General features: G+C 40.1%; 3 protein-coding genes across 3 annotated transcripts; 1 reads left to right on the top strand and 2 right to left on the bottom strand.

Moving 5' to 3' along the window:
- Positions 1-183: 183 nt before the first annotated feature.
- Positions 184-7,328, bottom strand: LOC134882695 (tubulin monoglycylase TTLL3-like). The gene is made up of 15 exons (XM_063910572.1): positions 7,116-7,328; positions 6,285-6,426; positions 5,694-5,830; positions 4,809-4,943; positions 4,606-4,712; positions 4,314-4,485; positions 4,164-4,210; positions 3,888-4,016; positions 3,687-3,801; positions 2,793-3,075; positions 2,557-2,705; positions 2,235-2,478; positions 1,224-1,483; positions 793-968; positions 184-705 (listed from the first exon to the last, which is right to left on the bottom strand). The coding sequence occupies exons 3-15, from the start codon at positions 5,755-5,757 to the stop codon at positions 232-234; spliced, it is 2,355 nt and encodes a 784-aa protein (XP_063766642.1). The 5' UTR covers positions 5,758-5,830; positions 6,285-6,426; positions 7,116-7,328; the 3' UTR covers positions 184-231.
- hmces (5-hydroxymethylcytosine binding, ES cell specific) lies at positions 6,850-9,157 on the top strand. Its single transcript, XM_063910573.1, has 7 exons — positions 6,850-7,012; positions 7,139-7,357; positions 7,578-7,721; positions 7,808-8,032; positions 8,311-8,465; positions 8,542-8,734; positions 8,818-9,157. The coding sequence occupies exons 2-7, from the start codon at positions 7,169-7,171 to the stop codon at positions 9,007-9,009; spliced, it is 1,098 nt and encodes a 365-aa protein (XP_063766643.1). The 5' UTR covers positions 6,850-7,012; positions 7,139-7,168; the 3' UTR covers positions 9,010-9,157.
- Positions 9,158-9,600: 443 nt separating this feature from the next.
- Positions 9,601-15,017, bottom strand: LOC134882697 (ras-related protein rab7-like). The gene is made up of 6 exons (XM_063910574.1): positions 14,670-15,017; positions 13,050-13,112; positions 12,777-12,903; positions 11,886-12,104; positions 10,768-10,896; positions 9,601-10,673 (listed from the first exon to the last, which is right to left on the bottom strand). Exons 2-6 carry the CDS (start codon positions 13,100-13,102, stop codon positions 10,581-10,583), a joined length of 621 nt encoding a protein of 206 aa, XP_063766644.1. The 5' UTR covers positions 13,103-13,112; positions 14,670-15,017; the 3' UTR covers positions 9,601-10,580.
- Positions 15,018-15,705: the final 688 nt, after the last annotated feature.

Below are 15,705 nucleotides of genomic sequence, written 5' to 3'. Positions count from 1 at the left end.
TTCCTGAACTGTTTCACTTGTTACCATATATCATCCACAAAGTATATGTACAAGATAGTCCCTGTGCAAATTGTTAACAACTCGTGCTGTGGATTAACTGAAATAACAGGGGGAACATTATTGGAACAAATAAAGTGAAAAAGAAGACAAGGTCGTCTATTGAATGTAATCTTTATTATGAGGTAGGCCATGAAACCCTGTAAAAAGAAAGTTAAAGCTGAAGGAGTTTTTTTATGCACTGAACGAGCTGGTTGTTGCTTGTCTGGGCTGTTTTGGAATAATCTCTAAAGACAAAGAAAGACCCTGATCCTTCTTTAAGTTACAGGTTTGCACTTTCTCTGATGAGAATTTTGGAACCTCTCGTTTCCTCTTCCACAAAAGGGCAGAGTGAGACTGGGCATTAGTGGTCAGTTGGATGGTCCTCACGGTCATTGGCAGGTGAAGTGCAAAGCCTTTCTTAGTGACAGACACAGGCGGATCAGGAGGCAGAGGAGATGGAGGAGGAATCCCACTGCTGATGTTTTTGAACTGACTCTTCAACAACATCTTAGGCAAAGACTTTACTTTTTCTACCGCAGGTTCCTTCTCTCTGCTGCAACGTTTTGGTCCTGAACAGTTCAGTGGAGGAAGTGGGCAGGGGCACCTGATCTTGTTGCCCTCAACAAGTAGGTTGACTCCTACATACTGTGGCACGTCTACTGCTGCCTAGAGACCAAAAGTGATATCTATGGTAACATATTTTACCATCAAAATGTGGGCCACTTACAACTGTACACTATAACTCCTCCTTACCTGCTTATATATGAGCTGGAAGTCCCCGGTGTTTGCAGAGCGGTCGGCTCTCCGGTCCAGGACGACTCGTATTGTGTCTTTCTGCACAGCAGTACAGAGGTGGGCTGTCACCGGGGTGGAGGGAGACATAGTGGGACTGGCATTGAGTTCAATCAGCCAGGGGCAAAGGTCATGACCTAATAACACAGAACAAAACATCCAAGGAGTCACCTATCCTTTATTTTTAGAGTACACATAAACATTGAAATGGAATATAAATTGGAATCAAATGCCATTTCTATTATAATACCAATATAATGGTTATAAACCTTTCTGTATTCTGGCATTAATACAGTATTTATTTTCACTTTACATTTCAACTTATATTGATATTTATACCAGTCTTAACATACTCTGTAATAAAGCAGTGATGTACAGTGATATAATCCTACCCAACATGAAGTCAGCACCGTAGAGCTCGAAGGTGTTTTTGCGTGAATCCATGAGATCCTGTGTTGTCTGTAAAGCATGGATCACAGCCTTCTTCATACCGGGGACTACCACTGTCTGCCACTGAGCTCCCCGACCCTGGCTGGACAGAAAGGTCCTGAACTGATCGTCTGACCACATGTTGTCTGCTGGGATACTTTGGTGGCGCTGTTGGGAGGGTCTCAGGTGCTTCTGGATGGAGTTATTGCACAGGTGGACAGAGCTGAAAAGATGGAGTAAAGAGAAATAAGAGGAAATGGGTGATCGGAAATGAGAGAAGTATAATGAACATGTTTTAAAAGGGCATGCTTAGAGAAAGGACACAAGAGTGACTACTTTATACTCTCCAGTTGCCCTAAAATATAAAAATCTGATCATACATTTTATAATAAGACATGGAAATATTTAGACAAGCGTTATTTCTTTTAATCAGTTTACCGATCACGAGAACTTAACTGTAAAAAAGTAAAGGCAGTAAGTCAGTAATAGGTGAATAGTAGAATTTCTGACTATTTCTTAAAAATTATCACTTTTTTCCTGAAAGATCTGACTTTTTCTCAAATGTTTTCTAAATGTCAACTTTTAAATTTCAGAGTACTAAAAAATCAAAAACAAAATCAAATTTCGGAATTTTATTCTAAATTTCAACTTTTAAAGATGTCCCACTCTTTTCTCATCATCCTGAATCCTTCTTCATGTAGCCCTAATAATCTTCTTTTGAAAATTCACACTTTTTGTCTCCCAATTTCTTAAGAAAATATTGAAGTTATTTTCACAGTATTTGCTTTTTTCATTTGTCGATTACAATGTGTGCAGTGAGCTGGTGCTTTTCAAAGCAGTTGGAGGAACTCAGCAAATATTTTAATAAAGCTAATTCCGTTATACCCACGGACACAACATGGGATCATTTGCCAAAAATGACAAGTATAACCTGTGATTCCTTTCATTAACTTCTAGAAGAATCACTCTCTTACTTGTCCATTGTATTGAGCGAGTAAGGCTGTGTAGAGAAGCGCATGTAGCACTTTTTATAAAACCACACAGTCAGAGGGTTCCAGTCTGTGACCAGGAACCATTGGCGCAGGTCAAACTTAGTGCCATGGACCAGCAGGGGGCGCTCCAGGTACTTCTGCACCACCCACTTGCTCTCTCTGATTAGGGTTATATCTCCATCCACCAGCCGGAGGATCTGATCCAGACGCTTGGCGCATTTGATTCCTGGAAGACAGGTCTCGCAGATCAGCCAGGACTCTGTCCCATATTGTGTAAACTATTCGATACTGTCTGACTTCTCACCTCGGCCCCTTGACATGGCTCCAGGTTTGATGATCCAGATGTTGTGTATACCGTCGATGTCCAGCTGTGGACAGACCTCCACCAGTCTCTGTAGCATGGCTTTGCAGCAGGTCACAAAAAGATCACTGTTCTCGATCTTCTCTCCTCCACTAAGGGAGACAAAGAGAGGGAGAGACTGTATAAAATACTGAAAGTCCTTTGGCTTTCTTTTTTTTCCCTACACACACAACACTCACTGAACAACAAGGTAGTAATTGTGGATAAACTCTTCCCACTCCTCCTCTGTAAGTGGTGGCTCTTGGTTTCTGTCGATGTCACGATGCTCCAGACTCTCCAGAAAGTACTGGCATACTTTGAGTGCGCTGGATATCATTTGGGGAAGGTCCACTGGTCTGGATCGCTGTTTGCTTCGTTTCCTCGCACCCCGGATGTTGTGGCCCAATCCCTCTGCCTGAACGCCTTGCTCCCTCTCCACGATGTACTTCAAAAAACTGGTGCAGGCTGTCCTCCTGTAGTCCTCTACAGAGGAAGTAGACCGAGAGGAAATTAAGCTTTTAGTACAAGTATGCTGGAAATATATTACACTACACGTGAGTACATTTCCATTAAGGGATATCAACATGAACTTTACCCATTTGATTCCATAGATTAAAACTATCTTTCATATATGAAATATGCAAATGAGACATTATCTTATTAACTATGTGATACTTTTCAGATATTACATTTCTGAAACATAAATCTGATCATTGGATTCAAAATTCTTGTTTCATTGTGTTGACATACGAGAGTGAAAGATTTAATAGAGGGAACTTTGGATATCTCTTTGTATCTCTAGAACAATCCGAATTCCCCCTAAACGGAATAAAATGGAATAAAATGTGATGTCAATCATACTATAAATCCAATTTGAACAAATGCTCATTCTAGAGATTTATAGTTCAAAGTTTGATTCAATTTTTTGAGAAAACCATGTTAAAAAAGATGTATTCTAAATTTGCATAGATATACATTTCGCATTTGGGTGAAAAAAAGTTGAGTTTTTAGTTTAATAAAACTTTAGGATGTTTTCTTTCCACTCGTCTGAATGGAAAATTGTCATCAAAGCAAAACAGTCAGTCAGATCTCACCAATGAACGCATGCTTTTCATCCTGTGCAGCCACTTTGTAACAGCGAGGAAAGAAGGTGTCTGGGTCAGCTGTGTCGAACCAGTGTAGCTTCCTCAGGTTCACACACAACCCCGACTGACGGAGAAAATACATTATTTTAGATGAATGTTGGGTGTGACAGGACTGCAGTCATTTTTGCTGTAAAATATTACAGTGTGTACCTTGGTGGTGAAGCTGCCTGCTTTTGCAAAATGATTGATAATCTGTTCTTTTTGCAAGCTGTTGGGGTTGATGGCGTCTCTACGAACCGTCCAATAGAAATAAACCATTTCATTCCGCACCAGGCGAGACTGCATGAGAAAGGAGAAAAGAGGAGAGCTGAATCTGTTGAATGTAGCTAATAATAACCTGAATTTCTGAAACGTTTCACAGGGTAGGCAAAAAACTATTTGAAATGTCATATTACTTCAGCCTCCAACCATAAATATTATTTTTACCATGATATCATACAGTCGATCAGGGTCCTGCTCTTTGATGACATTGTCTGAGAGGAAGGAGAAATGTTAAAAAATGGGATATAGACAGACATCCACACCGAGTAAAAATGCACTTGATTTTTGAAGAAATCTCCCTTTATTCTAGCTCACCTTCATATTCATCGCTGCCAGCAGCATCATTAGATCTGGCTCTGCCCTCCTCGCTGAGACGATGGTGAGCCTTGCGTTTTGGGCGGTGCAAACGCTGCTCAACCCAGCCTCTGGCCCTCAACGCTGTCCTGATGACAGGGTAAGGGCCCTGGACAGAGAACACCTTATGTAGCTGAGAGGTTTGAGAGCAGATACCTAAATGTTAGTAGAGCTTTTTGAAATGGATGTGACCTTATACATGTTTTGTATACAAGTTTGGGGTTTGGATGTATATTTAGAAATGTGAACTCACACTGATAGCTTTGTCCACCAGAGCTCTGGCTGTCTTCAGTCTCTCTGGATTAAGTGCAGGTAAGCTGACAAAACTGCGGGGGACTTTGCCCTCAAGAGGTGTACCTGCTACAAAAAAAAATGGACACAAATAAAAACAAAATGTGTAATTATACTGTTAGATTTATATTACGCTTATCATATTCACATGTAGTGGAAACCTACTTGCTTGCAGGCTTTTGCTTCCATCTTGGGTGTATTTATGGCCCAAAGCTGTGAGTTTCTGATCCTTGGACAGACCTTCTGTTTTCTCAGTATACAGCATTTTGGTACAATGGCTCATGTAAAAAGTTTTGCGATCTGAGCCAGAAAAACATGTTGTATTTGCATAACATCAATGGCACAGCCTTCTTAATTACATACAGTAACATGCCAACAAGCCAGCAGTCCAGTACATTAAGGAGAAGAGACAAGAGGAATATTCACAAACTCAAAAATGTGATATATCTATCTCACAAAACAAAATGTCCACAATTGTGCTGATAAATATGGCATAAGCCTAAATGCATAAACCAAATATAACCAGATAGCAAATAGATTCAATAAGGAAACACAGTGTGGTCATGGCCAAAGTCAAAGACAAAGTAACTAAAGGCTTGCCATTTTTAGCTTGGTGTTAAAAAGAGCAAAGTCATGAAGCTTTAATAAGCAGCCTCTGAGTTCAAACATTTAGCAACCTGTCCTGAGTGTGACCCCATGTTTTATTCAGCATTCATAAGCTGCCTCTGTGTATGCAGTCCTTTGGAGGTGTTAAGTCATACAGAAGTCACGTTTCACGTTTCAGTTTGGAAACGGGTCCCACGGCAGGAACAGTAACAAACCCATAATTGCCCCCTATTGAGTAACGAGATGTTAATTAACATAAATAAAGATACACTTTTTAGAATTGTCCATTCAACTTTGAGTAGTAGATGGTTTGAATCCTGGGTTATGAATTAAGGTGATAAGGCCACCCTTTGACTATTATTTGAATATATTTTGTCTGTGATTTCCAGTCTTGCCTGTTCTTTGGGATAATCACAAATATGTTTCCTTTGTTGCTTAACTCACCACTGTCTGGGCATGTTACGTAGCGTCTAGCCAGCTGGACAGGCTGTTTGGACATGGCCTTCATATCAACATTAGTGTCATTCTTCAGGGGAACCTTTTCTTTTACTCTGCTTCATGGTTTGGTAGGATATGCACAGCTGTAGAGGACAACATCTAGCATTGATACAGTGTGTACAACAGTAACACAAAAAGGGGCACAATACAGTGATTAAAACGATGTAAACAACTGCAGGTGTCATGCATATCCAGCTACTGGTCTAGTGGATCAGTCTCTTTTCAAATGCACTGGACTATAAAGTAGGTCAGCTTACTGTGCAGGAGAATTTGGCCACACTTGTCTGGGTTTACCCAACACCACAGGCTGGCTGTGATACTCGGTCTGATTTCCTAAATGTTGAACAGTGGCCCAGGAAATAAATGCTACTATAAAGCCACCCATATTTCTAAACTAAAACTAGCATCAACGTTACAACCTTCCCACACTCTTCTTAGACCTACTGGGAAAGTTGCTCCACACTGTCTCTTAAACTGTACAGTCAGCCTTCAAAACCAAAGTTCTGACCAGTTGTTTTATTGTTGTTTTCCTCTTACCTTCTGAGGTTCACATGTGTATAATCTCCAGGGAAGCCGGTTCTGTTTCACCGGAGGAACTCACGCTGCGCCTGACTAGTCGACCTAACTGTGGTTCCCATGGCAACAGCACGACGATTTCCTCTACTTCCTACACCAACCGCTTAAAAAGGGGGGGGGGGGGGGTTGACCGTCATTTTGTTTTATGACTTAACTAAAGGTAAACACGTATTAGCATTGCTTAAAAATGCTTGAAAGTACAAGTACTCGTATAGGCAAAAGGGACATTTTAAGCAATAGTATTTTAAGTATTTTATTTAGATTATTGGTGCATTAATCTGGTAGTCAATTCAATATTGTACTTGATCAAAATTGGGTCTGTTTTAATTACTTCATAAACTACTGGTCAGATTAAACTCTCATAATATAATATTATGTGTGTTGATTTACATGTCAAGTAACTGTAAATAATATCTGCAAAATAACTTGTAATTGTGACTAAATATGTAAAATAAATGTTTCGTCTTTATTATGTCTGTTTACGTCGCCATCTTGTGTCAGGTGGAGGTACTGCTGTAGGCTACGTCACGGTGTCACGTGTGCCTCAGACTGCCCAGGCAAATCCCCGCACCATTTTCAGTTGTGTACAAATAGTTACACACATGAACAAACAGACACTGAAAACACAACATATATAGCTAATAACGGCAATTTAACGATACATACATTTTATACACACTCAAAAACAGGTAAGCCGAGCAACATTGTTAAGTGCCTTTATAACCATTTCAAAATAAATCCATTAGTTTGAGGAAGTAACTCAAGCTAACATGCTAACATTAAAGAATTTACCTTTAAAAACGTCTTTCTGTCAGGTGCATACAAAGTTATTTTCTCGCAGTAAAATGTGTGGAAGGACTGCGTGCACCCTTGCTCCTGACGAGGTGAGCCGAGCCTGCAGCTACAGGACCCGGGGAGGACAGAGGAGAGAGCCCCGCTGGAGGCAGGGAGACGCGGATAAATACCGACCGTCTTACAACAAGAGCCCGCAGTCCATGAGCCCGGTCCTTCTGTCACACAGGCACTTTAATAAGGTAGTAATGTATTAATTCATATCATATTAAGCTGTTGGTTTATTTCAATCTGCAGTACCTGGGCAGGTACACACATTCAAAATAAATAAAAACCTAACCCTAACACCCAAAACATTACTTTAACATGACTTATTACACAGAAAGGATAGACAAAAATGCTTATTTTGTATCATAATTGTAGTAGCTCGCGTTATTGTGTTCACACCTTGTGTGTGTTCAGAGTGCTCCTATCGATGAGTGTGTGTTGGCCTCCATGCGTTGGGGTCTGGTCCCTGCCTGGTTCAAGGAGAATGACCCGAGCAAGATGCAATACAGCACCAACAACTGTCGCAGTGAGAGTATACTGGAGAAGAAAACATACAAGGTACATACAGATAGAGTAAATATAGCTGTTGTCTTTCCTGTGTTTCATGACATAAAGTATGTAATCACTTTTTGGTCTCCCCAAAGGACCCCCTGATAAAAGGGCAGCGCTGCGTCATCCTGGCTGATGGCTTCTATGAGTGGAAAAGGCAGGAAAAAGACAAGCAGCCTTTCTTCATATACTTCCCTCAGACTAAGGGATCCAGTGAGGATAAAACCGAGGAGGAAGACGACCCCACGACCTCAGCCTGCAATAAGGAGAACTCGGAGACAGCGTGCCCTCCAGATTTGGCCTCCCCTGACTCGACTCAGGTTCATATTGGGTTTTCTGCAGCATTATAAGCACTATGAACATTTTGCTTTCATCCAGAATAGAAGAATGCAGCTGTGGCGGAAATTACCACGGCTGAAAATATCCTGTGTGGGAGAGCCGCAAAAATGTGCATGTGTCCGCCAGGTGTTTCTTTAGATTTCAAAGTAACATACTTCCTTAAAAGTCATGCCTTAGTTTGGATACTGGTCATTGTCTATTTAGAAAATCTGCTTATTGTTGTGGCCATTCCTCTCTACTCTACGCTATGTTTCTCCAGGAAGGAGAAGCACCAGATGAGTGGACTGGATGGAAGTTGCTGACCATGGCTGGACTGTTTGACTGCTGGACACCTCCAGGTGGGGGAGAACCCCTTTACACATACAGTGTAATCACTGTTAATGCTTCCAAAAGCCTGGAAAGCATCCATGACAGGTTAGGATCGTTAATGAGGAAAAGTGCTTTTTGCGTCTGCATGAAATAATTATTTCCTGTGTGGTTGTGTTTTTAGGATGCCAGCAATCCTGGATGGAGAGGAAGAAGTGAGAAGATGGCTGGATTTTGGGGAGGTGAAGTCTCTAGATGCCTTGAAACTGATCCAGTCTAAAAGCAGTTTGACTTTTCATCCCGTTTCTTCGCTAGTAAACAACTCTCGCAACAACTCTCCAGAGTGCCTACAGCCAGTAGATCTCAACAGCAAAAAGGTAATTGTACTGTGGTTGGGAAATTTAGCAATAAAATATTAGTTTTAGATTTAAGGTGAATCATCTGACTGTTTACCCCCCAGGAGCCCAAAGCCACAGCCAGCAGTAAGATGATGATGAGCTGGCTGAAGAGCAGCACATCTTCAAAGAGGAAGGACCCCGACACAGGCAAGAGTCCGGAAAAGAAAGAAATCAAAACAGAGGCTCAGAGCAAACCTGCAGGAGGCCTCCAGCAGTGGCTTCAGGGGGCCAATAAGAAACCAAGAACCAAATAAAGATGTGAACGTGGGCATTTAAGCCTTATTTATTCCACTTTTCTATTTTGTCCTGATAAACAAAGTATGCCTTTGCTTAGAAACCAAATGTATTTTACGAAAATGCGTCACCATTTCATTTCAGTATGTTAATAAATGTCAGAAATAACCAGTGTGTTTTATTCAAGATTTTTATTACCCTTATTACTTGAAACGCAAAGACATTTCGAAACAATGTAGATGCTATGCATTTATCATATTAATAATATAATAATGATGAATGCCAATACCCCCCCCCCCCCCCCCCCCCCCATTTTTTTTCAAAGTTACAGTATGTATGCTATCTTGTAATCTATGTAATGCATTTCAAAGTTTTAACATAACATGAACAGACAGTTAAAGATCTGATCGGTTAAAAGAAATGTCAAGCACTTAAATCGTTGGCCAACACGAGCGACCGGCAGAGTCGGATATGGAGATTTACAACACCACGTTTTGCCTCCCCCACACAATGATTGAGAGGTTTGCAAATATACAAAGTCTTGCAATAGTTGACAGTAAAAATAAACTAATAGCATCAGTCATGAATGATGATAAGAAAGACCTCTCTGCTCAGGTGGAATGACATGCTGTCTTTATTTGGTTCATTCCCACGTCAAATGTACCAAAACAACCAGGTATGAGATGCACCTTCATTTATTCTGGTGGAGAAACAGCGTCTGAGGAGCCGAGTCCCACAAATGTCCTCAACCTGAGCTACAATTGCTTTTAGGTTGGCTCCAAAATGAGATGTCTTCAGTAATTGTAGATTACAGCAAAGTGCAAAAAAAGATCTGTATTCTATACAAACCAACGGCCCAATCACGTAGCTAGATTCTGTGCCAATTAACCAGCAGACAGCATATTAGTGTGACCCACCTTCACACATTGTGATCCTTCACTACCAACTGATTTCTTTCATAAATTGCATGAGGTAAAGCGAAATCATGGTAACAAGTGTTTTAGATAAACAAAAAGAAGCCACAACACAAATGAGTGAAATGGGGAAACAGTGTTTTTCTCTATTCATGCAGCAGTGGCGGGCCGTGAAAGTAGAAAACAACCACCACTTGCTCAAGAAACTGATGAAAACCAACAACTAAACATTAGTTTTCTAACTTTACTGATCAACAGAAATATGTAGATATAATGCTTCGATTGACCAGATAAAAGCCGTTAGAACCAAAACTGGGCGTGAAAGCAGCGATATACATGGAACTGAAAATGAGGTTAACCCGAACCACCACCACCACCGCTGCTGCCGCCATGGAAAAGTACATGGGGGAAACACTGGTAAGTAATAAGCATCTACCACCATAGGGTGTTCTTTGGGCTAGGAGACTGATATTTTATAGAATATGTGCGTTTTGTATATATAAGGAGGTGAGTGCAGCATGTCTGTGTGCATGTAGTATACTCAATGAGTGGGATGCTGCTTCTTGGTTGGGTATTAGGGATAAACACAGTGGGCCATGGGATAAGGTATATATAGACAAGGCAAGACAGGGCAGCGAGGGCAGAGACAACCGCCTCCCCGGAGAACTTCAGAGTCCTCAGCAGCTGCAGGTCTCCACTGGTGGCTTGGATTGCCCGTTAGGCGGTAGAATTACGATGGGGAACTCGTTGTAGTCCCCCATTTCGGTCTCCTGGAATCACAAGATATAGATGGATCTTTCACATGCTAAAAAATATAACTTCTTTACATATATTTAGGAAGTGGTTTGTGCTGGCCTACGTTACCTGTTTAAGGGCGTTGCGTGCAATAGTCTGGAAGGCTTGCTCCACATTGATCGCCTCCTTGGCGCTGGTTTCAAAATATGGGATGTTGTTCTTGCTTTGACACCACGCCTGTGCTCGCTTGGTGGTTACCTGAAACACAAAAGAAGTGATGTCATACTTAGAATCAGAGGTGTTGCGGTAAATACCAGTATTGGAGATAACCATTATATTTAAGAATGAATAAATATTGCTATCATGTTAGTAATATTATGTAAATAATCCAGTGTTTGTTAGATCATTTCTCTTAATTCACTACTTACTTTTATAATGCTGCAACTCATTCTTTTTTTACCATGGATCTGTTTTTTGATTTTATATTCCTATCATGTGCCTTTTTGTTTAATATATTAGTCTTCTCATCTTATTTTCCTTTCATCTGCACTGTCCCCTTTGCTGTAACATTGTAAATGTCCCCAGCGTAGGGCGGATAGAGGATTTGTAATACAGATTTTCATTTGCCAAAAAAAAAAGTCAAAAACAGTAAAAGCCGCATTTTTCTTCAAATGTTCTATAAGTTCGAATGTGGTATTGTTAACCGTGATCTAATTTGGACGTCATTATCATATAGTGACATTCTGAAATAGTGACAGCTTGCACAAAACAAAATGAGAAAGCTGTTTTAAGAAACTGTTCAAAAGTAATTTTCTAAATATACACACCATAACTGTACTAACTTTAGTTTTCCTATCCCCTCATAAACAATACCACTGGCAAATACAACTTTAACCCGACCTTTGTTTGTCTGTCTTTTCCAACACCCCCAACCAGAAATGAGTGTAATAAAGTGAAGAAACTAACACAAAATACTAGATTTAAATGGAATACATACATTTCAATTGGTTGCATTTACTATAGATATCCTAAAAATATTGTTACTGTAAATGCTTTCGGCCACAACAGTAGTGTAGTGAAAATGTGATATAAAGACAGCCCTGCTCAGGAACATAAGACTGAAAATAATGACTGCTTAATCCAGGCTATTCCAAAACTGCGCTAAGGCCTCAAAATAACCCACCCACAGCCATAGATTTCATCATCAAGTACATAACAACAACTTCAATATGATTATCTGGACCCACCTGTCTGTTCTCCAAGTCGATCTTATTGCCCAGCACCACAAAGGGGAAGTTCTCGGGGTCTCGGGGGCCGGCCTGGATCAGGAACTCGTCCCTCCAGCTGTCCAGGGTCTTGAAGGTATTCGGTGCTGTGACGTCAAACACCAGGACGCAGCAGTCTGCTCCGCGGTAAAACGCTACGCCTAAAGACTGGAACCTCTCCTGACCGGCTGTGTCCCAAATCTGAGGAATAGAAAAAGAAGACGCCGTGTTTACATGCACAGAATAATCAGATTACTGCAAATAAAGAGATTACGGTAATACTCTGGCTGCAGTGCTAACGCTGTTCAGTTTAACCAGATCTACCTAATGACCTGCACTGTAAATGAAGGCACTTTGTTGATGTTTGCACCATAATTCCGGAGTGTGATTTACTTTTTTAAATGATTATTTAGTTTCCCAGCATCACAAGCCATAATGCTGTCCATTTTCTCTCTGTGGTGCACGGGTTGAACACAAAATACTGAAAGAATAAATGTCAGTTGTTATACTTAATTCTAAACCTTAACTCAACTAACCAAGAGTTTACACTAGGGAGTTACTATCCTAAATATAAATGTAATACCATACTCCATAATAAAATAACTTCCAATTGTTTTTTTTAATAACTTAAATGAAACATTAACATCATTAATCCTTAGGATGGATTTCTCTTCGTTTAATTATACACAACTGGTTATAAAAGTACAAATAAGTTATAAAGTTAAAGCATTGACTTTTCTTAAAAGATATATAGAATGCATTTCCAGACTGTTGAAGAAAACAATAATACAATAACTTTAGTGAACCATTAAACCCTTGGCAGTGCATTGGTAATATCAGATCAAAAAATCATCATGTTGATTTTCAAATTACCTGCATTGTGACGAGTCTGTCATCCACCATGACTTCTTTCGTCAGGAAATCAGCGCCTATTGTGGCTTTGTACTGGTTACTGAACTTCTTATTCACATACTGGTTCATCAACGAGGTCTTCCCAACTCTAGGTAGAATTTAAAAAATCACAGGACAACGTTCAGACTGTGATGAAGTCAGGGAGATGCACTGATTTGTGCTGCACACAAAATCTAACCCTAACCCTAAATCCGCTAATTAAGTGCTTTGATGCTAAAGCCCAACAACACTCACCCGGAGTCTCCGAGGATGATGACTTTGAGTAGAACTTTCTTCCTTGATGTCATTGTGCCACAGCTGTAAAAGAAAAGTAAATAAGATAAACTCTAGACAGCTCAAACAAGACGGACACAGCGATGCCTGAGGGATGACCCTTTTGATATGGGCCAACTGGACTGACTGAAAGATGATAACATGTGTGATCTCTAAATACATTTCAAAGAAATGGGCCTGTTCTAGGAATGAAACCTAGTGTTGTGTGTCCTACAGTCCAGTTTCCTTTACTTCACTAAGAAAAATGCAGCAATAGGGGTAAAATAATAAGCTGCAACACAATGTACCAAGAGGCTCTAAATACAGTTTCAGTACATTGATTTTTCACCCACAGTTATTTGAACAATGCACTACAAAGGATGTTGATCAAATAAACTATTTTAGCACAAACACTGGTTATTTGTGGTGTACTGTAAAGTGTAGATGTTGTTTTATTTATATTCACAAACCATTCAATAGATTAAACATGTTTATCATTTGGTTCCCAGATGTAATGTGCTAAAAATAGAAAACAAAGAAGGATCACAATCCCATTTACTCCAAACAAACTGATGGAGGAATGAATGGTATTGAGGACATGAGGACTTCCCAACTGAGACTTGTTATTCTCCAACCAGATGAGCAGGTGTTGATTCAATCTTCCTTCCTCTATTTACTCATCTTAATTTCCAAGATCCTTAAGATTCATCCCAACTATTGTATTTATACGAAACATGCAGACATCTGCCTTCTTACACTGCAAAGACATAAACCATATTACTGTTAATTAATGATCTTCAGAGGTGCAGATTTTGTACTAAATATCTAATTCTCATTGTCGTGCCTGCTCAAGACACCTCCAAGCCTATCTGAGTGTGACCAAGTGTGCTGCATTGGAATAATAAACAGCTGTATGAGCACAGTCCAAACTGTATTACCGATGGGCTTTAAATCATAATTCCCTTCTGTTAGACCCTGGAGAATGCATGATTGTAGGTAACAACAGTTATAGGGTTTCTCTATGCAACACTCAGCCACTAACGTGAATCGACAAACAGCGGCTCTCATAATCTGCACCCCATGACACTGTGTCAGGGACCGATCACATGGTTTTAATACACAGGACTAACGGAACCATGACTTGGCAAGCATGATTAGCACAGCAAATGCTGTAGTTAAAACACACCGCTGTAATCGATAGGTATGATGAATTAATATATACATTTTTCTGGTTGTATATATTTTTCTACTCTATAAATTGAAGCAGAGCAGTCTTAACATGTTACACAATACACATAAATACATCAAACACATTATGGAGATCAAATGCCAAAACATCTAGCTACGGACTGCAAGGTAACGAGGAGACAGGGGTAGATGAATAGTATTGTTATGAAATACAGCATTTTTTCAAGGCAACTAAACCCTGATTTCCTTACGCGTCAGGTAACAATTACCATATCGGTGACACTTCTTTATTTAAGCTAACGTTTACTGCGCTAAGCAAGGATTTCTTTACAAAATGTGAAACTAAGTTGACGACAGCTATATCGTTAATATATATTGTTAGTAAAACAAGTACTACAGACAACACAAACCAACCTGGGCGATGATCCTGCGGTAAAAAAAGATCAAAAGTGGGACTTTTCTTCTGCCTCAGTTGGGCGCGCTAGCTAGGCTAACTAACAGGCTAAAAGCTCCTGTAAACGGTCACAAAACAACACTTTTAAGCGAATCGACAGCTAAATATTCTCCGATAGCTAGCCTCGCAGCCAAGCCTGCTTATCGAAGTCGACACTGCCACTGCCGATGTATCCCCCCCTCCGTGTAACAGAAGCGATTTGGTACAATGGTCCGTTTCGTTCCCGTTGACGCTTTGCTTTTCCCCTGTCAGGCTAACCGTGCTAACAGCCAACCGAGCTCAGAACACTTCCTCCAAAACAAGCTCTGTCGGGAGAACTGACGTCACATGCTGGACACGCCTTGTTGCACAGGAGAAGTCTCAACAACATTTGTTTCAAGATATAAAGATTCAAAGGGTTTATTATCACAATAAAAATAACAATAATAATAATACTAACACATGTTATTTATAACTTCCTGAGACAACAACAACATTTTATAGGAGGACGGGTATTTCAAATATTGTTGATTTATTGTTATTTTTACTATGAAAATCATTTATTGTCTTGTTTATTAACATGTTAGGAATGATATAACTAGTTCTGAAAGCAGTTAAATAATTAGTTTTTTGAAATAACGTGATGTCCATTCTAGTGGACATAACGCCCATCTTCGTAGACTTAATGACTCAACGTTGTTGCAGGAGACAGAACTAAAGCAGACATATTCTATACCAGATATTAAAGGGAGATTCAGATTTAGAGCTTTCAGATGATGAGAGAGACTTTACACCTTGGATAGAAGAGGGTGGAGAACAAGAGGAAAAGATGCAGGAGTAGCAGACAGATACAGACACAGATAGGGACGAGCAGGAAAGATGTGGCCCATGCGGACCAGGGGTAGCGCATAATGTTCCATTGCTGTTTTTTATTTTAAGTGGTGCCATGAAAAATGCAAATTGCCTCAGGAATTAAAGAGTGTTCCTTTTGAGTATGGTAAATTGGAAACCAATATG

This window comes from Eleginops maclovinus, chromosome 20, assembly GCF_036324505.1.
Source record: "Eleginops maclovinus isolate JMC-PN-2008 ecotype Puerto Natales chromosome 20, JC_Emac_rtc_rv5, whole genome shotgun sequence".
Taxonomy (NCBI): Eukaryota; Metazoa; Chordata; class Actinopteri; order Perciformes; family Eleginopidae; genus Eleginops; species Eleginops maclovinus.
Note: the sequence above shows the minus strand (reverse complement) of the source record. Positions and strands in the feature narration are given on the sequence as shown.